General features: G+C 41.0%; 1 protein-coding gene across 1 annotated transcript in view; it reads right to left on the bottom strand.

Annotated features, from left to right (window-relative positions):
- ARHGAP26 (Rho GTPase activating protein 26) overlaps nt 1–27,304 on the bottom strand; it is a 456,611-nt gene that overhangs the window by 210,385 nt on the left and 218,922 nt on the right. The window contains exons 12-13 of the mRNA XM_015414327.1: nt 16,387–16,423; nt 337–402 (exon numbers count right to left, since the gene is read on the bottom strand). Of these exons, the coding sequence (XP_015269813.1) occupies nt 337–402; nt 16,387–16,423 (103 nt within the window). The remainder of the gene's footprint in view (nt 1–336; nt 403–16,386; nt 16,424–27,304) is intronic.

Raw genomic sequence — 27,304 nt, 5'->3', positions numbered from 1 at the left:
CTTAAAATAGCATAAATATGTGTCAATATGTGACTATGTGATCTGAAAGACACCTAAATATTTCTCCATTGAAATAGGCTTTGGATATGAGAAGTGAATTACTAAATAAGCAAACAAGAGATTGACAAAATAGGCTTCAGTTTAAAATTATGTAATTAAACATTTGCCTTCTGTTTTCCCCATAACATGACTGAATTTCGAACTGTGCTCTGGGTACCAATGTGATAGTTTTAAAAGTCTCAAGACAGTATCATCTGTCATATAAGACACATTAAAATTGGTGATAATAGATACATTTCAACCCAAAAATAAGAATACGTGGGCAAGTCAGTCTACCTCTTGTTTCAACAGCATGTATGCATTTCTTGACAATGCTGAAACCCATGTTATCCAGCTGGGCAGCTAAAAAGAAAGAACAACAAATGGGAAAATATCAACTTATAAAATGCACACAATCCTAAATGCAGCATTTGGGGGAGGGGTTGCACAAGCATCTTATAAACACACAATTCTAAAGATGGTTTCGTTTATAAATAGGGGACATTTTGAGACAGGACAGAGATTAATCATCATGCAATTTTTCTAAAGGGTTTTTATTCAGACTTTTTATGTTAGGCTATATAAACATGAAGAAGACTTTCCCCACAATCCAAAATGTTGTACCCTTTTCTATTCAAAACTGAAATACATACCTTCTCAAAAGTTTTGAACCAAAACAAGCCTGACAGCCATCTTCTGTATAAATCTTGAGATGCCCTACCTAACTCAGGGGTCCCTAACCATTTTGAGCCTGCAGACATCTTTGGAATTCTGATACATTGTGGTAGTTGCAGCCACAAAATGGTTGCCACAACTTACCATCAGTCATACAGCGAAGATCCTTGCATTGTTGTGGCAGTTGCTGCCAAAGTAACATTTAAAAAAAAATCTGAATAGCCAATCAAATTTCCAGTGGCCAATCAGAAGCCTTTCTGAGCAAAAGCCCACCTGGCCCCACCTACTTTCTATAAACACTTGGTGGGCACCAGGAATAATGTCCGCAGGCCTAACTGATGCACTCATCCTGTTCTAATTTATGGACACACAGAAAGGCTCTTCAACTTGCAATAAATCATATGTGTTTTGGCTTGCTAGTAGATTATTTTCATCCTACTGGTTTGTGCCCTTCAGTTTCCTTGCCCCCTCACCAACTCCAAAAAATCTCTCTAGTCATAAATTAGTAAATGAGTTTTTTCTCTTGATAGAGTTTCTAGCTCCATCTTAGCTAGGGTTGCCAGTGGCAACACTTCACATCACTCTAGGAACCACTAGAAACTCTATGGTAGAACAATAGAGTTTCTGGCAATCACTAGAGTGATGTGACGTCAGTTTTAAGTTACACTATGGTTAGAGTATTCGTCAGTATCCACAAAAGGCAGCATCATGTTACCTGCTGATCTGCAGGTTTGCTTATACAAACATAAGTTTCCCACATGAATCACAGAAATACATTTTATTCACTGGCAGGTTTGTGTATGACTAATATATATATATCCCCCCCTAAATAAATCCAACCTCCCCCCCATTAGGGAGGTGCCCAACATCTATAGAGATTTGGCACTCAAAAGGACTAAATTAATAGTACACATTCCTTAGAACTGCCATTGTATCTTATTATCCTCTGGAAGGTATGTGACTGAACAAAAGCCAAACTGACCTTTAGATCAATGCAGTTTCTCTTAATGTATTTAATGATTAAAATAATCTATTTTCCACCTTTTCTCAAGGCTAAAGGCAGCTTCCATGTCATAGCTAAAACACAGCCACTGAACTGGTGCTACAAGTAAAACCAACCATGTGTATGCGACCCTAAAGCAGAATGACTGTGGGATAAAGAGACCGGTTAAACATCACTGGTAAGGAGCACACCAGAAAATGAAGTCACCACTATTGAATGTAAAGATAAGAAATTTTTGCCTTTACAGCAAAAGGTCTTTCGACAAAATATTTTAAAACAGCCATAAAACAGATTTTTCTCCACTGCACAATTCCCCCCCCCCCTTTGGCAGATGTGAGATTTCCCCAACCAAAGCAATAATGAGATAACTGAAAAAGCTCTTCTCCTAATGGGTGCCAGTTTTACATCCACAAATGACAGTACTCCGAGCACGGAATGACTTTACAGTTCCTTTCAATCAGCTTGCTTTGCAAAATTTCCATACTGCATTATCATGATGAATTAAATATTTATTCCATACAAATTAGGATGTCCTGAAGGCATCTGGAATAGTTGTGGAATAAGAATTAAAGCATTCTCACTACGGTAATAAGAAGACTCATTTAACTGCCATCAGCACCCTTCTTCAAATTTAATTTAAATGCTTTAGTCATACACATCTCTGCTTAAGATCTTGATCCCTAAGGGAGTAACATACAACTTGATCAGGTTTACAGCAAAATACAGAACACATTATTTTCAGTCAACTGTTTGTCAAGAGAAACCTACTTCATCTATTTGCAAGTAGCTCAGTTTTAAAAGGAAACAAGCTTTTTGAAAATAAACGAAGTTTTTAAAAAAGGGTTTAAAATAATTCTTACATAATAAAACAGATTCTCCAGCAGAGATGACATAAATTGAGTTCTCAGAGAATTGGGAAAATAGAATCCATTGTGGATTTCGATCATATATCTTTAGGATTACGTCCTACATGACTTAATGGGCTCTGGCATGAATACGCAGGTACAAAACACGTATGTGGCACACTAGCTGCGAACTGTACCTGCATGTATTATATTTTCTCTGTTCTTTCTTACAACATATATGCTGTGGAGCAATGGCAGTAATGACATATGAAGGTACAGTTCATATTTGACACACTGCTCATAGATTTTTATTGACTCTAAAAGCAGGTCATATGGAAACTCAGTAACCACACTTTTTAAAGGGTAAATATGCAGTGTCATATGTAAACACAGTGATTACAGAGGCTCCACACAGACTACTGAGGATGGATTCTGGAAGGAATACCCACGCAACAAATTTTGTGCATAGTTTTTTAGGTTGAAACCAACCAATCACTGACAAAGTGAACTCACAGAAGGGATACCTGCCACCTTCCCTTCCCACCACAGTCCCTGAAACCTTATGAAAAGGTGTACTTGAGGGTTAACAGACCCTCAGGAACAGCACAGGAGGCAGTAGGGAGGAGGGACGCTACAGCCGGAAGAAGGAAATTGGCAGAACTTTCCCATTCACTTGCATGGACTCCTGCTCTTTGCAGAAGAGCTGAGATTTCTGACAATTCCTCCTTCTCCCCAAAAGAGAGGCACTTTATGGGGAGGGGGAGCCTTAAGTCGTTATCCTTCCCATGCATTTGCTCTGTGCATTGTTGGTTGGATCCATCCCACAGGCTTTGGTATGCTTTTGCATCTGTAGGTGCTATGATTCTTTTTTTTTAAGTTCAGAAGTTGGCTCAGTAAATTGTCAAACTATATCCATGAATCCACTGTTGGAAATTCTAGAAATGTTTTTCATAAACCTTGTATACTCCTGATTAAACATTTATTTATTTTGCATCTTTATGTAAATATACAATTTTTGTGAACAGTGAATATTTATGCACAATATTTAAATTAAATGCCTGGGGGGGGAAAGGGATTATTTTACTTACATGCAAGAAAACTGCATGCACAGCAGGAGCTCCTACTGTTGGCAAGGCAAGCTAATTTTGAAACCAAAACTGGCCTAAAAAGAAGCTCCAGCTGTAACTGTGGATCCTTCATGCACATAGGAAAGGATTCTTTGGCTTCCTTTCCTCTCTGAGAGGATAATACACAATTCAGTTTAAAGATTAACCTGTGAACTGTACTGCTGCTTTAGAAATCTACACATTCTGAATGCACAGCTGTAATCTGGGTTAACTGCATAGCAGTTTCAAGTGGCTGAATAATGTTATATGTTCCAGGAGTTACTGCTTACAATACAGTCAGCCTATACACTCTTACCCAAAAACAAACAAACAAAACAAACTCATAACAAACAGAAAACTATAGATGGGCAGGGAGAGGGAGACCAGGTTCCATGGGTCCACATCTTCATTTTAAAACAGAATACAAATCCCATCCCCTTACTCCAGAGTTCAGACCGATCCAAAATTGTCTGTTTCAAACCATGGCACAAGCTACTTTGAAGACTTCTTCACCACTTTTCCCAATTTATCTTGGTGAGTGGGAGTAGAAGGCATCCTTAACACAATAACTTGAGAGCCTTAACACAAGCCTTGGAACTTGAGAGCCAGTGACCACCAAGAATCCAGCAGAAAGAAGCTTTCATGATTCCCAGCATTTCTAGATGACCCTGTGCAGGCATACTCAAAGCAGTATCTAGAACTCAAGGTAGGCCCTACCATGGTACCTCCTACAAGTCTGCTGTATCGTTATATCCTAATATACAAGGAGGCATCAAGGATAGCTCATACTGCAGTAACATGGTAGGGGTCCAATGCAATTTAACCCAATCTGGAGCTTAGATCCCACCCAAGCATCTGAATGAAGTTATTACCATTTATTATTTGGGGTGTGGAATGGGTGGTGGGGAGTCTACCATTACTAGTGAAAACCCAAGATGGGGGGGGGGGAGAGAGATTAGGAAAGTTGTGAAGAAATTACTGATTACCTGAAGAACACTGATACCATTGCAGACAAAGAGCTACAACAAAAGAGGGCTTGGGACACTGTAGGTTGGGTGTTTACATCCTTTAAACCTTCTTCCCCTTCTATTTCCATAAATTTAACTAAGGTAATCCCAGCTAAAAATATATAACTCCTTGGTTAGCTGAAGTCCACAGACCTTGCTTAAAAAGGCATCCCAATAATTTTATATAGTCAAGGGATCCATAACACAATTTTAGTCCATGGAGGCACATACTCCTAATTTGTCAGGGTGGACCAGTCTGCAGAAGCTCTGGGATTCTGTTAAAAAAACACCACTTGACATCTCTGTAATACATCTGGAACAAATCCAGAACTAACAGCCAGTGACTAATAAGACTGATCAGGATGACATGTTTTCCAGAAGGTCAACATGTTTTAATAATTCTGTGCCAGATTACCAGTAAGCAAATGCTATTCAAAGATTCCATAGTAATATGTAATTGCCTCGAACAATAAGCTTTTCAGGTTTTTTAAAAAATTATTTTCAGCAGATCCTCGTCTGCCAAGACTCAGATCATTTGTTCAGTCCTCATGTACGTATTCCAGGCCCATGTTTAAATCCTACGCTTTGCAATGGATATAAAGCAGGAAAGTTTTTCTAATCTTTTTTCAATCTTATTACCCACACACACACATACACACACACATTTACCTTCCTTAACAGGTTGCAGGTTAATTCCTTTGGTTGTCAGTTGCCCAGCACAGGCGGCTATCCATTCTGCCTGTATTTATGGCACTATTAATTCAAAAGGAACTCTGTATTGTTTCCGAGAGCTTAGATGCTACAGCAGCCTCACCCAGCATTCATTCTGAGTGTAATTCCATTTTTCATATGTCCCAGGAATTGGTTCTGCCAATTTTTTGTCCTCCTCGGGCATCCCAGAGAATGGGATATCTATTTAATTATCTTTACCCTACTTTTCTCCACTGTTGAGAGCCAAAGAAACTTACAAAATACAATTTAAATAAACACAGAAACAAAATACAATTTAAATAAACACAGAAAAAAAAGGAGTACAATAAACAGTGTCCTGGGCTGATCCAGGATCCAGTGAATCAGCTCGCTCAAGGCCACAGGCTGTGAACCAAGGGTCAAGAGTCCTTTGGCTCTTGTCAAAAGATTCATGCCTCTGTCTCTGCTCAGGCAGACCTGAAATAGGAAGGGAAACAGAAGCTCAGCAAAGATCATATGCTGCTGGCAGACATGTTCCCACCAAATGTTCTTCTCCTTGCTATGCCCAAGTTAAAGGCAAGAATGGATTCACACTGTTTGTTTATAGGGATGTCTCACATTAGGGAGAAGGAAACCTTGGTGGTGTGTTTAAAAGAGTCTTCGGTCAGAAAAGAGGCTGTAATGGCAGTGAGAAAGGTTCATCCTCATGGGAATCCAGCTCACTCAAATCTGAGAGATATTTTCAGAACATGAACATTTAAAAAATTGCCTGGCCATGTAGACCATGTGGGCAGAGAAACCTTTAGGAATTTCCTTTCTTTCAAAGATTCTGACAGTTTTTATTTTATTTATTTTATTAAATTTGTATCCCACCCTCCCTGCTGTGGCAGGCTCAGGGAGGCTTACAGAATATGTGTGTGTGTGTGTTTGTACATGTTAAAACACTGAAGTATATTAAAACACAAAATACAGTTAAAATCACAGTATATAAGATCATCAGTGCTAAGAGAATAGATATTAATACAAGATGGCGGTATTCCCTCGACATTAGAAGGTCATCTACCACCATAGTCCAGGTTCCTGCCAGGTTATTGGTCGTTGAGTTGGTGCTGGTGTTAGGGCCAGGGCCATAGTATTAGAAGGCGGCACCCTAATCGAAAGCCTGGTGGAAGAGCTCCATTTTACAGGCCTTGTGGAACTGTAGAAGGTCTTGCAGGGCCCTGATGTCATCCGCGAGCTCATTCCACCATTAAGGGGCCGCCACAGAGAAGGCCCTGGCCCTCATCATAGCCAACCTGGCTTCTTTAGGGCCCGGGAGGGCTAAGAGGTTTTGGGATCCTGATCTTAGTGCTCTCTGGGGTACATATGGGGAAAGGCGGTCCCTTAGGTAAGTAGGTCCCTGACCATATAGGGCTTTAAAGGTAAGAACCAGCACCTTGAACTGAATCCGGTATGCTATAGGCAGCCAGTGCAGTGCTTTTAGGGTGGGCTGGATGTGTTCCCGCATTCTGCACCAGCTGCAGCTTCCAGATTTGGGACAAGGGCAGCCCCATGTAGAGAGCATTGCAGTAATCCAATCTCGAGGTGACCATTGCGTGGATCACTGTTGCTAGGTCATTGCATTCAAGGAAGAGAACCAACTGCCTAATCAGCCGTAGATGGTAAAAGGCAGACTTCGCCGTGGCTGCTACCAACGGCGCCCCATCAAAGGTCAGGAGGGGGATCCCTAACCTCGGCCGGTTCTGACTCAGACACAGGACCTCTGTCTTCATCGGATTCAATTTCAGTTGACTCAGTCTAAGCCAACCAGCCACAGCTTTCAATGCCAGGTCCAGATCTCCCAGACTAGAATCTGACTGGCCATCCAACAACAGATAGAGCTGGGTGTCATCGGCATATTGGTGACAACCCAGTCCATACCTCCAGGCAATCTGGGCAAGGGGGTGCATATAGATGTTGAATAGCATTGGGGAGAGCATCGCTCCTTGGGGCACTCCACAGATTAGCGGATGCCTTCTGGATAGCTGTTCCCCAATGGCCACCCTTTGTCCCCAACCCTGAAGGAACGAGGAGAGCCACTGCAAGGCAACCCCCTGAATCCCAATGTCGGAGAGGCGGTGGATCAGTAGTTAATGGTCAGCTGTGTCGAACGCCGCCGACAGGTCCAGCAACAACAACACTGCCATGCCACCTTGATCCAGATGCCTCCAGAGGTCATCTGTGAGGGTGACCAGGACTGTCTCTGTCCCGTGGCCTGGTCAGAAGCCAGACTGGAAGGGATCTAATATGGAGGTGTCATCCAAAAAACCCTTTACCAATAATTTTCTTCTTCGATCGTACCTCACAACTGAAAGAACTAAAACAGTGGATACCCTCAAGCCTAATATCTGGGCCAGACCACCACCCAATTATTAGAGCTTAGGTTTAGACCACAGTGCTACCTGACATGCTCACAGGAGAGCCACTAAAGAACTATTTTCAGTGCTTTAAGGAGGACCAATAAGTGTTGTGGGCATCCAGATTAGATTCCACATCAAAAAAGATTATGAACAATGGGAAGATTATTGAGTGTTTCATCACCCTTCATCAAAAACTTACAGATAAAAGGCTGTTCTAAGACAATATTGTTTTGTCTCAGAAAGGATAGGAAATTTTTCCTCCTCAGTGTCTTAAGAGTGTTTCACTTTCCTCTGTATCTTAAATCTGCACCTTCTAAAAAGTCACCCCACACAGGTATGACCTTACAGAGATGTGAAGAGAGGAAATACAGACTGACTATCAATCTTAGTATAATAGATGTTCTACAGTATTTATTTCTACTACAAATGTAAACAGTCAACATGACCAATTCATTATCATCTGTAATGATGAACAAACCACAAACATAAAATGAACTTCAAAACCTAAACCATTTCTGGTTATATGACAACAGTGCAAGGTATTATTAGCCAAACCTCTGAAAGTTTCTTTCAGTCAAGCATCTCTGCTACCAAGTGTTCCCTTCTTGTTTTCTTGCTGATGTCTTATCCACTTGCTTTTTTTTTCTTCTCCCTTTCCAAGGGGTCAGCAAGTGACTTTTCCTCCCCAGTGTTCTATGTAAGTCTCTTCAACTGCACTATCATGTTACCTTCTTTGCTGTCTGGGTTACAGGAAGGTCAGCACCTGCTGTTCCCTTCTGCACATTACACATTATATGATGTCCCCTCAATTAGATGAGGCTTCCAGGCCAAAGTTTCCATGGTTCCCTGTTCCTTCCCATGTAACTGCTTGGGTGTGAACAGGACTCTATGGTTACTCTTGGGGAGAAAAGGTTGTTGTTTGGCTGTGGCTTTTTTCCCATCCTGTAAACCAGAAACATACTTCTGGCTCCCAGTAGCAAGAGGGAAGAGGGAACATGTGATCTGGCATGAGTCATTTGATGGGTTGGAGAAGTAGTGAGATGAAGTAAAGCAGGCCCTTAAGAATTTCAAGTGCCTTACTCACTGGCTCCTGTGCTGTCTCTACTTAAGAGTGTAGATTGCAAAAAAAAACCCTAACCCCCAAAAAACAAGAGCCTTCAAGATTTCTTCTTCAGACGCCCTACTTTTTTTGTGTTCATTCCCCAAACTAGAAGAAAGTAAAATTAAAATGAAGGAAGGTCTGATGAAGCTGTTATGGGGGGGGAACCCAAACCAAGTGTCAATCTGGGAGCTCCTCCCTCTGACAGTGTCAGAAGAATAATTCTGTCTCCCAGTCAGAAGGTGGCACTGTCCCAAATATCAAGTCTGCCTTTTGTAAACATGGAGAAAACACCACCCATGTTGATGTTTTAGAAATGGCTTTTTAATTGTACTTTGCGACCTACATTCCAGTTAGGCAGGATATAAATTGAACAAATCAATCAATAATGAACATATTGGACAAATTTAAAGCTCGTGTATACCAGCTGACATGTCAAGCTGAAATTTCCACATACTTTATAGCTTTGCTCCAAGCCTCCAAAAAGACGGATCAGTTTATTTCACAGCTGCAATTACAAAACTTGATGCCAGGCAGAAGAATTGAAAATGTACTTTTTTGGGGGGGAGGAACCTGCTGAATTGGCTCAGAATAGACAGGAAAGATGATGAAGTCACAGTGGAAACTCACCAAAGACTCTGATTCAGTGTGTTGCAGCAGCAGAACAGGCAAAATCTGTGTTAGAAATGATTACACACAGGAATGAAACTAACATGGCAACCATAACTTAGGGTGGGGCCTTAATTAGGCATATTAAGCCAATTTTGAATTGTACCATTTCAGAAAGGATATTATTGACATGGAAAAGATTCTAGAAATATCATCTAAAGAGATGACGGAGCTGGAGAAACTGTTCTAAGAAGAAAGGATACAGCACTTGGAGTCTTTAACTTTACTAATAAGTATGGGTGTTTTTAAAATGCAATTACATTAAATTTCAGTTTTTAAGATATGTTTATACTTTATTTACTAATACTTGTAGTAGAGTACTCTGTATGATATTAGATAACTATTCACTATAGTAGATAACTATTGTAAATAATATATCTAATAATAGCTATTACTGGTCCAATGTTTTTGAAACTTGGTGGGTATCTTGGGGAGAGGCTCCAACATCTACCCTGCGAGTTTGGAGCCTCTCCCTCAAACCCTCTCCCTTCCAGTCTCCAGAATATACCCTATGTTTTTGCCATTGACTTCAATGGCCCATAGGATATAATGCTGCCCATAGGATATAATTGCTGCCAAATTTTGGCGGCAATTTGGCAGTAAGCCGATTCAGATCAGAGAATCTGAATTGGCCCGCAGCAACCCGAAAGGGGCCCGAATGGGCTATTTTCGGGGGTGCATTCAGTTCCGATGAACCAAATGTACGTCCTTAGTCCTAATCCCAGATTTGTCTGAAGGAATTTGATAGTTGTTATTTACTGATGAGTAATAGGCATTCTGCACATGTTCACAGACATACATTACTTAACACAAGCAAGTTACAGCCAGGTGGTTCACAATTAATGATTAAAACCAGATACCAGGGTAAGTGAAAGAAGACATTTATTTTCTTGCTCTTCTTCCCTCCCATTGCCCCACCTATTCCTGAGGCAAATTTCCCACTGCAAACAGAAAAGACAACCTCCAATGTACTATAGATCTCCCTCAGATTTTCTTCCCAATGATTCTATCACTGTGGACATTAAAGAGGGTAGGAACTAAAAGAAAAAAGCAAAAGACTCAGGGAGAACTAACAGGACAGAGCAAAAGAGACTGGATTTGGTTAGGGAAGAAGAACAAATTAGCTGATGCACCTCCAGCATTTTAGAGCTTCTCTTCCCCAACTATTTCCCAAGCAATCAAAAAACCTGCTTGCACATTTTCTCATTTCTCTACTTGGGGGGGGTTTCCTAGAGATTTTTCAAAAATAATCTGGGGATTCACCGATACATTATGATGGATTACTGGGAGGGAAGGCATTGTCTCAAATTCCCCCTCCCCCCTGGAAAGTATCCTGGCAAGTCAGCAAGAAAGGCACACTTTAAAATGTTTCAAATAAGTAAGATAAATGCTCTAAATTGCTACAGTAAGTAAGTAATTAAACTCTGAAATGCTGGAGGTGCACCAGCTAATTTCTTCTTCTAACCTAACCAAACACTATCCCAAAGATGCAGGATCAAAAACAGTTCCTATGAAAAACCATATATTAAGTCTTTTGTCCCTTTGAAAATGCACTGATGCGTTTCAGAAAGGAGGATCACATGCTAGTACAAATGTAATTACAGAAATTATATCAGGCCTGGGAATGCTTACCCAGCTCTGTTCTTGTTTGGAACTCTATCACTTAAACCATTTTAAAACTTTAGCATGACACCTACAAAGAGCAAAGAACATAGGTGATACTTGATTTCCCTAGAAGACACCAAGAATGCAGAGCCTGTGTTCTTCTGTGTGTTCAGGTGAGGGACATACATACAAGTTTTAAAACTAAAGATAAATTCTCTGCCGCTTTTAAAAGAATCGATTTCATATCCAATATGCAACTGGCCTTATAACTCCAACCCCCGCCCCCGTCCACTTATACTGTTGCTGCAGACATTGCTGACCTACATTGTGGACAGAACCTCTTATGGGCCTATGACAGAAATCTAAAAATGACTACAGCTCAAGAGTGCCACCTAGAGTGTCCGGGACCTTGGACCCATGGAGATTCCATTAGATTGAGCCATCTAAATATCTAATTCTCAATAGTCCCCTATGTGTGGATATCTAAATCTGCAGATAGGGGGAATACTTACACCAAACAAGTTTTTCTGCAAACTTGGGTGACCCCCTAGGCTTGCAGAAAAATCTGAAAAGTTAAAAAAATGAGAGGTTTAAATCCCCCCCCCCCAAAAAAAGCTGTCAGGCTCAGAGGAAGGGGAAAAGAGGGAAGAAGAAAGAAGGAGGGACTGACTTGGGGGGGAGAGAGAAAGGGAAAAAAAATATTTATTTAAACATTTATACCCCGCCCTTCCCGCAAACGGGCTCAGGGTGGCTTACAAGGGGTATATACCCATACATAAAACCAGATAAAACAATAAAATCATGGATAATAACAACAATAACAATAATAAAGTGCTTTTTGTAAACAGATGGTCTTAAGTGGTTTGATGGCATCTACAAATCCTCCCCAATGGGGTGGCACTGTCCAGCAGATGGTTAAAGCCAGTCCCACATTATCAATGCCACGTGGTTTGTGGCGGAACTTCCAGAGCGATTCCTAGTCCTGATGGTATTGCCACCGTTGGTGGTGGTGGCAGCGGCGGCCCCTATGCAAAAGCCTGGTGGAAGAGCTCCATCTTACAGGCCCTGCGGAACTGCATAAGGTCCCGCAGGGCCCTGATCTCCTCCGGGAGCTCGTTCCACCAGGTAGGGGCCGCCACTGAGAAAGATCTAGCCCTGGTCGCAGCAAGCTTTACCTCCCGGGGGCCTGGAATCGCCAAGTGATGTTGGGTCCCCGACCGAAGTGCTCTTGGGGGTATATATGGGGAAAGGCCATCCCTCAGGTAAGTTGGACCCTGGCCATGTAGGGCTTTAAAGGTAAGCACCAGCACTTTGAAGCGGACTCGGTATGCTATTGGCAGCCAGTGCAGCGCTTTCAACCCAGGCCGGATGTGCTCCCACTTGGGGAGGCCCATCACCACCCTGGCCGCCACATTCTGCACTAGCTGCAGCTTCTGGATCTGCGCCAAAGGCAGCCCCATGTAGAGAGTGTTACAGTAGTCTAGCCTTGAGGTGACCGTCGCACGGATCACTGTAGCCAGGTCATCGCGGTCGAGGAAGGGAGCCAGCTGCTGAATCTGCCTCAGATGGTAAAATGCAGATCTGGCAGTGGCTGCCACCTGGGCCTCCATGGGTAAGGAGGGATCCAGCACTCCCAGACTCCTAACCTCCGACACTGGCACCAAAGGCACCCCATCGAAGGTCGGGAGAGGGAGCCCCAACCCCGAACCGTTCCAACTCAGGTACAGGACCTCCGTCTTCTCTGGGTTTAGAAAAAATGGGGGTATTGGCTTGGTGGGAAGATAAAGAAGGGGGGTTGGCTTGGGAGAGAGAGAGAGAGAAAGACAAAGAAGGAGGGATAGCTTGGTGGGTAGGTTGAAAAGAAAAGAAGGGGGATTGGTTTGAGGACAGAAAGAAATGGGAAGATGGGGTGAGACGGAAGGAAGCAAAGGTGGGGGAATTCCCCCTTCTCTGCAAGTTTCTTGCAAGTCCCTACTTGTGTTCACTTCTATTCCACACTGGATCATCCTGGCAGACTTAATCCATTTTGGACACAAGACAATCCCATTTGGGCCAGACCATCTGTCATGGAAGTTCAGAGCCATTACCAGGTGCTTGATGGAGGTGGGACTATATTTTATACTGCTCTGTTTGGTAACAGTAGCTTCTGACATCAAAGATGGGGATTTGCGTGGGATTGGCTTGTCACTTTTTGAAAGGAGGCTGGCTGAGTTCAAATTCCATTTACCATAAATACCTGGATATTTGGGATTTTTCGTAGTCTTAAGCTTTCAGTCTTCAGTGGAAACTGGGTCCACAAGAGGTTGGGTAGGAGGTAACAACCCCTTCAACCTCTTGTTACCACAAGAAACTCTGCACATGCTCTGAGGAGCCTGCTACAGGGTAAGTAACGTGGGCTTATCTTAGTTAGTTCAACTGCATTGCTTTTCATTTGACTATCTCTGTGCTGTTGTTGCTGTGTGCTTTTCCCTGTATTTTGTTTTGCCCTTTTCCCACTCCTGTTTGAATCCAACCACCTCTCCCCACCCCACCCCTCTTTTACAACAGAATTTTTCATAAACACTTTTTTTTGGCTTTGCTTAGTATAATCTGTTTCTCTGGGATATTTCTCTTAATCTCTTTCCCGCATGCTAGATTGCATGGGTGCTATGGGGTTGGTTGTAAGGTATTTTGTTGTTGCTCTAGTACTGTGATGGAAGACTACCTTCTCAGTTGGTCAGTCCAGATGTTCTCAGGAAGTCCTGAGTGGTAGCAACTGATTGCCAGGATACTTTCCAGGGAACCTTTGGGCTGGTGGAGTTTCCAAGCAAGGAAACACACCATTTCCCCCTTCCTACCATAACACGGCCATGCAGTATCTGCACTGAAGGGTCAGAACGAACAGCAGAGAGAATATCTGCATATCTTAGGAGCACTACTTGAGAGAGTGCACAAGAATTTGCTGAGCAAACAGACCCATACAAAGAATGTGTTGGCTGCAATTCAGACATCTGTACATGTTGGAAATTACTGAAGGGAGAACGAAAAGGAGCAAAAAAGTTGTTGCCAACCCAAAGGAGAAAAAAAGTTGTTGCCAACCCAATTTTTCTTAGTGAACTTAATTCAGGAGTTTCTTCCAAATATGTCTAATTAATGTTTGTTCAAAAACAGTCCACCCACAACTACAGCCACAGAAAGGATCATAAGCATGTAAGCAGCAAAGAAGAATGGCCCTTATACCACCAATTGCAACTCAGAGCCATATGGCAACATCAAATGGAGCACAGAGCTGCCAAACAGAACCCATGAGGCAGTCCTTCTCCCTTCCTTTGTTTTCTGGATCCAGACATGGTTCTTCTTCCAGGTGGAATTAGCATCAAGCGTGGTACTCTGAATGCATTTATGTACATCCAAAAGCAAAGAAAAAACGAGGCAACCATGGTATGTCTTTACAACTTTTTAACAGTTCCATATCTCTGCCTAAAGAAATCAAAATGCTTCTGAATGCTATCTGGAGAATCAGTTGCTAACATGCCTTGTATCAAATTGTTCTATCATGTCTAGTTTAACATTTTTAAACAACATAGGCTGCAATGAACACTTTGCAGACACAACGGGAAGAGTACGTTGACAGAACTGTACAGCCTATCGAGGCATAATTGCCTCTAATTGCACCATCTTGTAACACTCACTGGTTCAATTAAAGAAATGACAGGTATGTAAATCTTGAACTGAAGGAGGAAAGAGGAGATCCAAGAGAGAAAAGTGTGGGTTTAAGATTATACACCATTTATCAATAGCTGATAAGAAGAGAGGCTGAGCTACTGTATAGTGTTCAGTCAACCAGACTGACCTAACAGCTGAAGGATTTGTGCCTTACGTTTCCCTTTAATGCCTGTGCTACTTCTCAGATTTACTGGGGACAACATTCTATTTATAAAGACACACCACCAGACGGAATCCCTTAGCAATAAAAGGGATGGTGATCTCACAAACTAAGTACTGCCTGTCTTCAAAAACACATACACACACAGCAGGATTCCCTCTCTCAACTATCATTCACCCCCTTCCAAATATTTCTGAACTCGCATGTTTAAAAGAAGGGAACAGTATTCAGTGTTCTCAAAATGAATGCACACATAAACAGAAAAGAAAACCCACAAAAACTCCGTACTCCCACAGCCAGGATTAAACTAGAGCTTTGCTGCTGTGTCAGTGTTATGGCACAACGGGAAAAATCAAAGCAGGCAGACCTTTGCAGGCTGGCAGACTGCTTCAAAAAGAGGAGAAGAATTCTGAAATTTGGAATGCCCACTGAACACCTTACAGGCACTTTGTTTTGCCTAATACTTACAGTTAAAAGAGAAAATATTTAAACAGTTCTGTTTTTTACATGAAGAATAGTTTAGCGAAGGTCCAGGGTCAGTTTCTAGGCTTTGATAAGGGAGCTTGGGGAGCAGGGACAGGGGTAAGGGGCACCAGTGGCATACATGCCATGACACCACTTCCTAGGAAATCTGAAAGTGGTGTCACATCACACTAGAAATTAGAGGAAACAATTGTAAAACCATAAAGGTGCCACTGGTTCCTAGAACAACACGATCTCACTTCTGGATTTTCCATGGAAGTGACATCACAGAATGCCAGCATGTCCTCCCCCCTTCTCCTGATGCCCCTTGAAGCAGCAGCAGGCAAAAAGCCATAGCTGATTTGACACACTCTTTTAGCAGCACAAGAGTCTTCAGGTCTACCAATCCACGTTTAAGGAAGTTAAAAGAAGAAACACAGAAAAATCTTAGTTTTCCTTGATTCACTTCTGCAAACTTCTATGCCTGGATTGTGCAAAAACTGAAACAAAGGCAGTTAAGTAACTTGCCAAAAGAAACAATCTGCGATACATCCAGCTCCAAAACTCTGTAGCAACTGGACAGCATCCAGCAGCCATACTTGCACTATCTTAAAACACAATGCTCTTTTATGTAATGTGTATGCATCATATTATATAATGGGCCTCAAAATAACTATCAGCCTGTTTTTGATGTTTGACTGTCACTGAAAACTACTCGATACTCAAAACTTTACAGCATCGATATGCATGATGGCCACACTAAATTCAGTGGCTCAGCCCTACATAATCACTGGATGAAATGCTACTTGCAATGCCACCTACTGGATTAGGAGAGATAGCAATACAATCCTCCAAAACATTTTCTACACACACACACACACACACACACACACACACACTCAATCAAAAATTAGTTACTTACTGCCTTCACTTTGATTGTCTTTGTTTGAGTTATAGACCTGAAAAAATAAAGAAGAAAGCATTTAATTTTTGGCACATACTTTTATTACAGTATTAAGCTCAATATCTTTATAATATTAAGGTATCAAAAAAGAAAAGACATAGATCAATGGATGAAAGAATCTCTGTGATAATATTAACGAAAAATATTAAATGATACTGAAGACATCAACACAAGCAACTAACACATTTTACTCTCACAAAAATTGCAGTTGAGCTGGCTTGATAAATGAGATCTGTAAGGGTAAGTTATGATGGTTGGGAAGAACCCAGGGCTTTTTTCCCCTCTTCATTTTCTTTTACACATTTCTTACATGATGTGATACATGAGGGAAGAAGAGAAACAGTTTTTATCTCTCCACTCTCTCTCTCACCTATTCCGGTGCCAATCTCAGGCACACTATATGTTAAAACTACATGAAAGCTTAATTAAAACACAATGTTGGTAAGGATGCCTGCTACCTTCAATGAACCCCCAACATGTTGTTTCAACCAGGCTCTCAGCTACTTCACAAGCAATTTTATCATGTTGGAGATCCAAAGCCTGGTGAACATTGCACCAACATGTTAATCCTGAACATGCAGCATCATTACATGCATAGCAGGGCAGTTTAAACAACACTGGACATATATGAGCAAAATCTTCTAATTGACATTTCTTCTTATTTTTATATATTAGCTGTTATTTCTTCATGCTTCAATGAGGCCTAACTGGCTTGGTACAGTGGAGAAGTGGATTAGAAGGCATCTATATCCATACAGAATAAGGATGATTCCTTTGAGCCCCAGTAGTTGCCCAAAAGGATACTGGACTTAGCATGCCAGCACAAACAACATTTTTGAAGTGTTTGCAGTGGTGTGCTAACCTAGGGCATGGGCATGAGGTGGAACATTCCACTGAATATTTCAGTTCTTACTGAATATGGATGAGAAACACACACACACACACCAAGGGCTGAACGTAAGCCCAAGCAGTATGTGTTCTAGCCCTTAATGGAGGATATTTGATAGGTTGTCTTTACAAATAAAGAGATGAAAGGTTAGAAGGCTCTAGTCAATTTTTCAGTGAATAGTAGTATCAACCATGCCCTCCCCCACAAACCACAACACTGCTTAGAATTCTGTGACAAAACGGAGTTTAATTTCTTTTTCCCCTTTAGTTTTCAGAACACAATTAAAATAATACTTTCAGGTGTTTCCAGTCTCATAAAAATAGATTCCTTCAGTAGCATCATTGCTATTATCCCACCGCACACGGTGAAGGCCACAATTAGACCACACTCAGCACCATGAAAGCTGCCTTTTACATGTAAAAAGTCTGATGTGGCTATTTCCACCACAATCACATTTTATGGCTCAGAACACTGAAGAAACCACAAAGTCTATAAAAAGTTCAGCTGTCTTTCAAAGTGAACAGCAGTGTTTTTCAAGCTGCAAAATTTCTCCAAAACACATGTACTTTTAGCAAAGGAAGAACGCCGTGACAATCTTTTCTTGCCTTCTCTTTAGCAATATGTAACAATTTTTGCTAGTCTTATTGTCTCTGGGAACTTACTGATACCTCAGTGCCATTAAGCTAAGAGGAAACTGCAGGCCTAGTTTAAAGAACAGGTGGTGATATACACTGAATATATGGTTCTTGGATTTGTGTCCTATCCAGCCCTTGAATGCAATTAGAAGGTAAAGGTTTCCCTTGCTCAAAAGCTAGTCGAATCCAACTCTAGGGGTCGGTGCTCATCTCTGTTTCCAAGCCGAAGAGCCAGCACTGTCCAAATACATTTCCGTGGTCATATGGGTGCATAATTAAACACCAAGGCACACGGAAAGCTGTTACCTTCCCACTGAAGTGGTACCTATTTATCTACTTGCAATTTCTTGCTTTCGAACTGCTAGGTTGGCAGGAGCTGGGGCCAGAGGTGGGAGCTCACTCCATCATGCGGCACTCGGGTCTTGAACTGCCGAGCTACAGACCTTCCAGTCTGCAGCTTCAGCGTCTTAACCTCTGAGCCGCTGCAGCCCCTTTTGAATGCAATTACCAACACTCAATTACAGTGCAATGCTACGTAGAGTTATTCTAGTCTAGAGTAACTCTGTATAGGATTGCATGGTTAGTCACGTATCCAGCCACTATTCTCACTATGAGAATGAGACCCATTGTTATATTGAAGTTAGTATATTGTATTAGAAATTTAGGTTTAAAAATCCCTTCTTAGCCATGAGCCTGGCTGACTGAGATCTTTGGTCAGTCATAGTCTCTCATTCTAATGTACCTCACAGGCTGACATGAGGATAAAATGGGGGAACTGTGAACCATGTACATCTCCCTGAGATCCCTGGAGGCAGATAGGTCTGTGAAAACATATGAATTCATACAGAACACTTTTTCCTCTGGTTCTACTTTATTTATTTTAAAAATTTATATCTCCCCATCTACTCAAAGGAGCACACACTTTTTCCTCTGGTTCTACTTTATTTTAAAAATTTATATCTCCCCGTCTACTCAAAGGAGCGCTCAAGAGGCATGCAATGAAAATAAAAACAATAAACAAAATAAATACTAAAAGCAGCAGTTATGGCATGAAAAACAGAAAAGGGGGGAAAGCAGCAGACCGAATTAAAACCAATTTAAAATGGCACAGAACAGACTCAACTAACAGTCCTATAAGTACAACACTGACAATTTGATTAACCTCTAAATATCAACTAAACTTAACAGTCATTCAAAAAACTCAAGCTGCTAAATTACACTTGGAAGTCCAAAAGAGACGAGGGACTTCAAGGGAGAGGGTCACGGAGTTCTATGACCTGGGACCACAACTGAGAAAGCCTTGTCCCAACTGCCAATGAGCCTCATCTGCAACAATGCAGGGCTTTGCACTGAGCTAAGTAAAAGAATGATTGAAGCATTCTCCACCTCCCTGTCCCTAAAACAAAGACAATAAACCATAATTAACTGTTGTTTTCTCCCATTATCCCCACACACACACCAGTTACGAAGCTGAAAAGAAAAGCTGCTGTTACAGCATACAGACACGTCTTCACTCACTTCCTAATTGACTTGTGTGGTAAGTTTTGTAGATACTCCACTTAAAAGCAACAACCACCTGAGATCCATTGATCTGTGCTGAAGCCTTTACACAATATACCACAGTGTGCAGTTAAATGTCAAGTGTCTCTCCAAAGTCATCGCCAAACATCTAGGCCTTTTGTAGCTAACTGGAAAATCTCATACAAACACTGCTTCATTTATTACACTTGTAAATTTATAGTGTTTGGGTACTTATATTTTCTTCTCTAGGTATGTATGATATATAAAAATTATTACAGCATTTTTTTAAAGGACCAGATATCTTATCTATTTATTTTTAAAATTTATATCCCGCACCTCCCCACTGAGGCAGGCTCAGATATTTGCTGAACTCCCTCTTTTGGTAATAGTTTATAGAAGCACTTGAAGAGTCACAGAGAAGTTTGAAAAGGTTTTAGTTTTAGAGGTCATTTTTACTATGTGTACTACTGCTTCTTTCAGATGAGGAATAAGTAGTGAAATAGGGTTGCCAGGTCCCCTTGTCATTCCGGTGGGGGGATTTGGGAGTCATTCTGGGGGTGGGCAGGGATGCCCCCAAGTCCCGTCCCAAGACCTGCCCCAAGAGCGCCCCCAAGAGTGACCAAGAGCGATTTCCCACAGCCCCATGTGCCACAGCCCCCCACTTGCAAAGAGACCCTTGAAAAGGTCTTTTGTGAGCTGAGCATGCAGCCAGTGACTGCCCCTCTCCCTCCCTCCAGCTTGTCGGCAGGCCATGTGATCAGCATTGGGCAGGAGGGGAGGGGGTGGCCTTGCAGGTAGTCATTCTTGGCAGTGGGGCTTGGAAGCAGGGCTTCCCCCACTGGTCAGCTGGCCAGAGGCAGATTGAAGCCCCCAGAAGTGGGGGAACCCCATCCGGACCTGGGGGCTGGCAACCCTATACTGAAACCAGGTCTCCCATTCCCCCTTTTTATTACAGCATTTTTTGGGGCCTGGAAATAAGGGCCTGGAACATGTATAGTGCAAGTGCAAGGATACTCTTAATGTAATTCTTTTCTCTCCCCCCCCCCCCCCCCCGTAGCCTGGTAAGACATCCAAACACTGATACTGGAGATCGGTGTGTGACTAAATTTCTGTGTGTGTGTGACTAAATTTAATCTGTGACTAAAATTTCTATTTCTTCCGTTACAGGCAGTGATCCCAAATATTTATATTCAAAAGGCTTTAATGTGACTATAAATTCTTTTTCAAAGGCAGAAGCAAAGTATGTGTTAAACTTTGGGAAGCTGGCAGTTATACAGTAGGAAACAGGAAATGAGAAGGAGGCTAAAGTTGGTTCCCAGTTCCTCATTCGTTCCTTTTTTGAGACTTATTTATGAATTCAACCAAAAACATTGAGGAGAATTTTAAAGCTCTGGACCCCCAAAATATGGTTTGGACCACCGTAAATCATACACCCCCACAATCACACCGGCAGACCCTGGGGCCAGGTTGCACTCCCCCCCCACAAAAAAACACCTATCTTTGGCCCCCCCCCCCAAAATGACACATCTACACACTCTGGAGATTGTCCCCTGCAGTGGTGCCCAGTCCAAACACTGGTTCTGGCTCCACAAGCTTCCATTTGGAATACCACCAAGAAGCCTGTATTTCAAAGGAGATTTGAATAAGGAACTGGAACAACGGCATGCCCTCTGCACCCCAAAATACGGTTTGGACTGCCACATGTCATATACCCCAAATATTAAGGGGCATCTCCCCTTCAAGGGGGCATATGTTGTTTCCTGGTCCAAAGTGCAGTTCTTCTGCCAGCTGTTCTACTTGGCTTTGGACCAGGATACAGCATATGTCCCCTCGAAGGGGAGAGTCCCCTGAACATGAGGAACTAATACCTGGATACACGTGGGGAGACAGCTAATGCTTTAACTGCAGTTATGGTGTTTCCCTCCCAAGATCTGAGGAGAAGGGGTGAAAAAGTGCTGCATACTCCTAATATCTTAACCATGCTGGGAAGCAGGAAGAGAATGGGAAAGTTCTCAGATTTTTTTCAGGCATACCCAAAGCTCTACAAAAAAAAAATAGCCATAAATAAACGGTGTGTGCATCACCCACTACAAGAACAATAGAAATTCTTTGACATATCTGAAAGCATATTCCACAAGCCTGTAATTCTCCTAGGCTTAGAGAAGTATTGGCATTTCATTATTTCCATATTGTTTCACAATTAACATAGCCATGGACTTTTCTGCATGCTTGACTTACGCCTCAATTTCTTGGCAATTGACCCAAAAGCAATGGAATTAGTTTGGACACGTATCCACTCAGGTCTGCTCTCACTCTGCATTTCCATAGTTGTGCAATCAGTTTATTTTCTTCCGCATGTGTCTTAAATAATCAGGATTTTCAAAAGAGGATGCTGTCACAATCGGTAGCAACATGGGTGGCATTACAGCACCTCACGTTTCTATTTTTTGCACATGCTTACATCAATATATTGATATCACTGCTGCATTAAAAAGGCTCTAAAATATTGTTATATTGATATACTGTTATATAGGTTTAGCAGGTTCTCTGAATTCCCAGCTTTCATTAAAGAAAAGTCTCTAGTCCCCTCCCTCACAGAAATATAAGGAGAAATACGGATGACACCCAGCTCTATCTGTTGTTGGGTGGCCAGTCTGACTCGACACCGGAACATCTGGACCAGGCATTGCAAGCCATGGCTGGTTGGCTCAAACTGAGCCAACTGAAGTTGAATCCAACAAAGATGGAGGTCCTGTTCCTGAGCCAGGGCAGCTCGAGGGTAGGGATCCTACTTCTGACCTTCGATGATGCCAGCTCCTGGATGCCTCACTAACAATGGAGGCCCAGGTAGCAGCCACTGCCAAATCAGCCTTTTACCACCTCCAGCTGATTAGGCAGTTGGTTCCCTTCCTCGAATGCAACGACTTGGCAACAGTGGTCCATGCAATGGTCACCTTGAGATTGGACTACTGTAATGCTCTCTACATGGGGCTACCCTTGACTCAAATCCAGAAGCTACAGCTAGTGCAAAATGCTGCAGCCAGGCTTCTGATGGGCTTCCCTATACACTGCACTGGCTGCCGACAGCATACAGAATTTGCTTCAAGGTGCTGGTACTTACCTTTAAAGCCCTTTATGGTCAGGGGCCCACATACCTAAGGGAACGCCTTTCCCCACACATTCCCAAGAGAGCACTGTGCTCAGGGTCACAAAATCGATTGGCCTCTCAGGTCCTAAAGATGCCAGGCTGGCCACAACCAGGGCCAGGGCCTTCTGTGGTGGCTCTGTACTGGTGGAATCAGCTCCCAGAAGAGATCAGGGCCCTCGGGACCTTTTAAAGTTCCGTAGGGCCTGCAAGATGGAGCTCTTCCACCAGGCCTTCGACTAAGGAGCCACACCAAATAATATAAAATAACTGGGAAGTGACAGTGCCCTGATCCTTGGCTTACCACCAACAGCCTGTGCTGTTGCCTAAATATAGAGATGAAGACAAGCCAACCACCAATATAGATCATCTGACTACAACACTAGTATTGGTTCTGCCTTCTGTAAGCATTGTTATAAGTACCTGATCACTTACTAGCACTATGATAATGTAGAGTTTTATTATTTGTTTTAAGATTGTATGTAATTTGTTACCTATTAATCTCTTCGTAAGCCACCCTGAGCCCGCTCCGGCGGAGACGGCGGGGTATAAATTGAATAAAGTTATTCACGAACTCTCGTTTCTCAACAGTTTTCTGCTCTGCATCCACAAGCATTTTTTTTACCTTGTCCTCTTCTTCCATTGCTTTCTCAACTCCTTCTAGCATGAGCTGTGCCATGTTGAATCCCACAATATCCATCACCTCTACTTTTATTGTCCCATGCTTTAAGAGGCTAACTATGTTTCTACACTTTGTGGAAGATTTCGCTAAATCACTTTTACTCTTAGGAACAAAGTCCTTAAAGTACTTCATAATTAAACTGAAAACAATCAGTCTTCTCACTGGGAAGTCATCATGTTTCCCCAAAAATGCAGTAATGAAAACAGAAAAACACAAACTGCATTCACAAAAATCAAAGGAATACTGACTTTATGGACCAATTTTTGTAAAAAAATTGACAAATTACTGACAAAGATGAAAAAACTGACTTTTACTGATTTTACTGACCATTTTCTACCGCTCTGTTAAAATCAAAGCCAAAATAATTGGGAGAAATGTGATTGAAAAAAATAAGAAGAGGAAGAAATGGGGGGCTGTGCAAATAAGGTGATGCTCAGGGAGTAATTAATGTCTACCTCCTCCCCTATCCTGTGCTGGCCCCCATACACTCTAACAAGCAAGATGGTGGCCAGGAACATCCATCTGAAGTAGATTTTTTTACATCTGCCTACCAAGTACCCTCTTGCTTACCAGAGTTGCAACCCTGGGTTGGTTGAGAAATTCACCTACTACAGACTGAACATTGAGCACTTAACTTGTGCTCAGCAGCCATTTCCAGGTATAAAGATTCCCCCTTCAAGAAGAAGCAACGGAGATGTAAGACTTGTTAACATGTAGATCCCCGGTGCCTTAGTATACTGCCACAACCTTGACTCAGATTAGTGTCCCCTACAGTCTGTGAACAGCAGCCACTGGGTTCATGCTCAGAAGCTGTTAATAGGGACAGAGAATTTCTCCCGTGATGCACTGCCCAGGGCAGGTCATGCTTCAGTAAGGGGGTTACCGCTTCAGGAAGCAGCAGGAGCATAGTCTTCACTTTATTAAGCGGGTCTTAGTGTGTCTGCTTTCAAGTGATTGTAAGTTAGATGAACAATTTTTGTTACTTACTTGGGTCTCCCTGTTCGCGAGGAGGGTGGGGTAAAAATGCAAATAAATAAATAAATACACATTTTGTTTTGAGTGGCCTGATTTTATATGGATTTTAGTAGTTAGAAAGTATGTGCTGGTTGGGTTTAGAAGAAGAAAGGCAGGGGACTCCTGGAAGGCTTCAACAGCAAGCTTTACAGGTCACTAGAGGATAGATGATTAGATAATCAGCATACGTCAAAAAACAGAGGTCAGAAAAATATCTCCAGATCCAAGACCAGATTAAAAAAACAAGAAGGAAAGATGAAACAGGATCCTTCAACTGAACAGAAAAAAACTAAACTTAGACTTTTGCAACATCAAATAAATTGCCTATTAACACAAGAAATAGCAAAAAAAAGTATGCCAAACAAAATTATTTTGAAAATGCTAATAAACCAACTAGATGGCTGGCTTATAAACTACATAAAGAAAAGGAAAAAAAGATACATAAAAACATTTTAAAATGATATGGGAGAAGAGAAAAATAAATTGGAGGATATGAAAAAAATCGTGGAATTATTCTATGAAAATTTATACAATAAAAGAGAAGCACCACAGGAACAAATTAAAAAATACTTTGAAACTCATAAACCTAAAACATTCACAGAAGATCTGAGGAAAATATTAAATGATCCAATATCTGTTGCTGAACTGAAAGAAGCACTGAAGGAAAAAAAGGCAAAAAACCCAGGCCCAGATGGATTCCCGGCAGAATTTTATCATGTTTTTGACGATCAATTGATAAGGCCATTAAAAGCTGTATTACAAAATATAATGACCAAAGGCGAAATTCCAGATTCATGGAATGAAGCTCTGATAACACTTATACACAAGCAAAACTCTGTTGAAAAAGAAATTAAAAACTACAGACCAATTTCCTTGTTAATGTGGATTACAAAATTTATGCTTCCATTTTAGCTGCAAGAATGAAAAGAGTTCTTTCCCAAGTGATTCATAAAGATCAAGCAGGTTTTCTTCCTAAAAGACAACTTAGAAATAATTTCTTGATGCAGAAAAAGCCTTTGATAATGTCAGCTGGAACTTTATGCTTGAACTACTTTTAAATTCTCAAGTTGGTACAGAATTTTATAAAATGATTAAAGCAATTTACACTAAACAACAAGCCGAAATTTTTATTAATGGAGATTTATCATGAAACATTGAGATATATAAAGGAACGCGACAAGGATGCCCCCTGTCACCTTTATTGTTTATCTTTGCTCTTGAAGTTTTAAATGATGTGATTAGAACAGATGAGCAGATTACAGGTCTTAGACTAAGAGGGGAAGAATATAAGCTTTTAGCATTTGCAGATGACTTAGTATTTATTTTGGAGAATCCATCGAGTTCTATAAAACAACTGATAACTTCTTTGCAAGACTATGGAGAGGTGGCAGGACTTAAAAGTCATTGTAAAAAAACAAAAATGCTTATAAAAACATGACAAAACCTCAAGCTTACTAGCTGCAATAATTAGCAGGTTTAGAAATTCAAAAGAAGATTAAATATTTAGGAATAAACATAACAAATAGATCTAGTTCTTTGATGGAGAACAACTACATGGAATTGATGAAAGAAATTAAAAAAGACCTAGAAAAATGGAAAAAATATCTTTAATGGGAAGAATTGCCACTATCAAAATGAATATATTACCAAGATTGATCTTTCTATTTCAGACAATACTGATCCTCCAAAATCAAAAATATTTTAAGGAACTTTAATGATACAATTTATTTGGCAAGGTAAAAAAACAAGAATAAAGCTTAAAGCATTACAAGATGCCAAAGAGAGACCTGGCTTCGCATTACCATATTGGTTGCTTTATTACAGAGCAGAAGCTTTGACATGGATAAAAGACTGGATTACTTTAGAAAATGCATGCCTTTTGAAAATAGAAGGACATGATCTATTGTTAGGATGGCATGCCTTCACATGATATGGGAGAGCAGATACCCGTAAATATTTTAAACAACATTTTATTAGAGCCTCTTTATTGAAAGTATGGGAACAATCTAAAAATAATCTTTACACTAAGACTCCAAGATGGGTTGCTCTATTAGAAGCCTTTACAAACCCCAATCAATTCCAGGAAGAAACAGTTCTAAGAAATGAAGACCTACTCGACCGTAGAAACTAACTGAAATCAATAGAAACTTTAACTTGGTGGCAAAAATTCAAATTGTATCTAGATTTATTAAAGATAAGCCAACAGGCTTTTATGACAAACTACTAGAAATAGATAAGATATTGATACATGTTGATGAGAAACTTATTAAGAAAATTTATGTACTGCTTTTAGAAAACAAGACTCATGATGAAATGGTTAAAAGTGTTAAGATTAAATGGGTACAAAATTTGGAACATAACATTGAGCTAGACCAATGGTCACAGGTGTGAAATAAAAATTACAAAAGCAACTTCCTATAAGGAAAATATAAGATGTTTTATAGATGGTATATTACACCTGATAAACTGGCTAAGTTTGATTCAAAATGTTCAAATGTCTGTTGAAAGTGTCAAAATAAGGTTGTATCCTTTTATCATATGAGGTGGTTATGTGATAAAGCAAAAAAATATTAGGCTTAGTTTCATGAATTTTTTTAAAAAATCTTAAAAGGTCCTGCACCCTTCATTCCAGAAATATTTTTGTAAAAAAAAATCATTAAAAAAATTACTCTTATCTCATATTGTATTTGGTTACAACCGGCAGAATACTCTATGCTAAATATTGGAGAAGAACAGAAACACATTCAAGAGAAGAAATTTTAAATAAAATTTTGGAAACAGTGGAAATGGACAAACTAACATTAATTTTGAAAGGACAACCAGAAACTACATTTGAAAATACATGGTCAAGATTTTATAACTGGCTTGAAGACTATACTAAGTAAACAATATAGACATTTAAAACTTGTTGAGGACATATAAAGTATAAACTTAGAGTTGCCAGCCTCCAGCTCCCCTGGAGAAAATGCCTGCTTTGAAGGGTGGTCTCT

Source organism: Gekko japonicus, unplaced genomic scaffold, assembly GCF_001447785.1.
Source record: "Gekko japonicus isolate JY-2015 unplaced genomic scaffold, Gekko_japonicus_V1.1 scaffold96, whole genome shotgun sequence".
In the NCBI taxonomy this organism is placed as follows: domain Eukaryota; kingdom Metazoa; phylum Chordata; class Lepidosauria; order Squamata; family Gekkonidae; genus Gekko; species Gekko japonicus.
The sequence above is the reverse complement of the archived record's forward strand: the minus strand, read 5'-3'. Positions and strand labels throughout refer to the sequence as shown.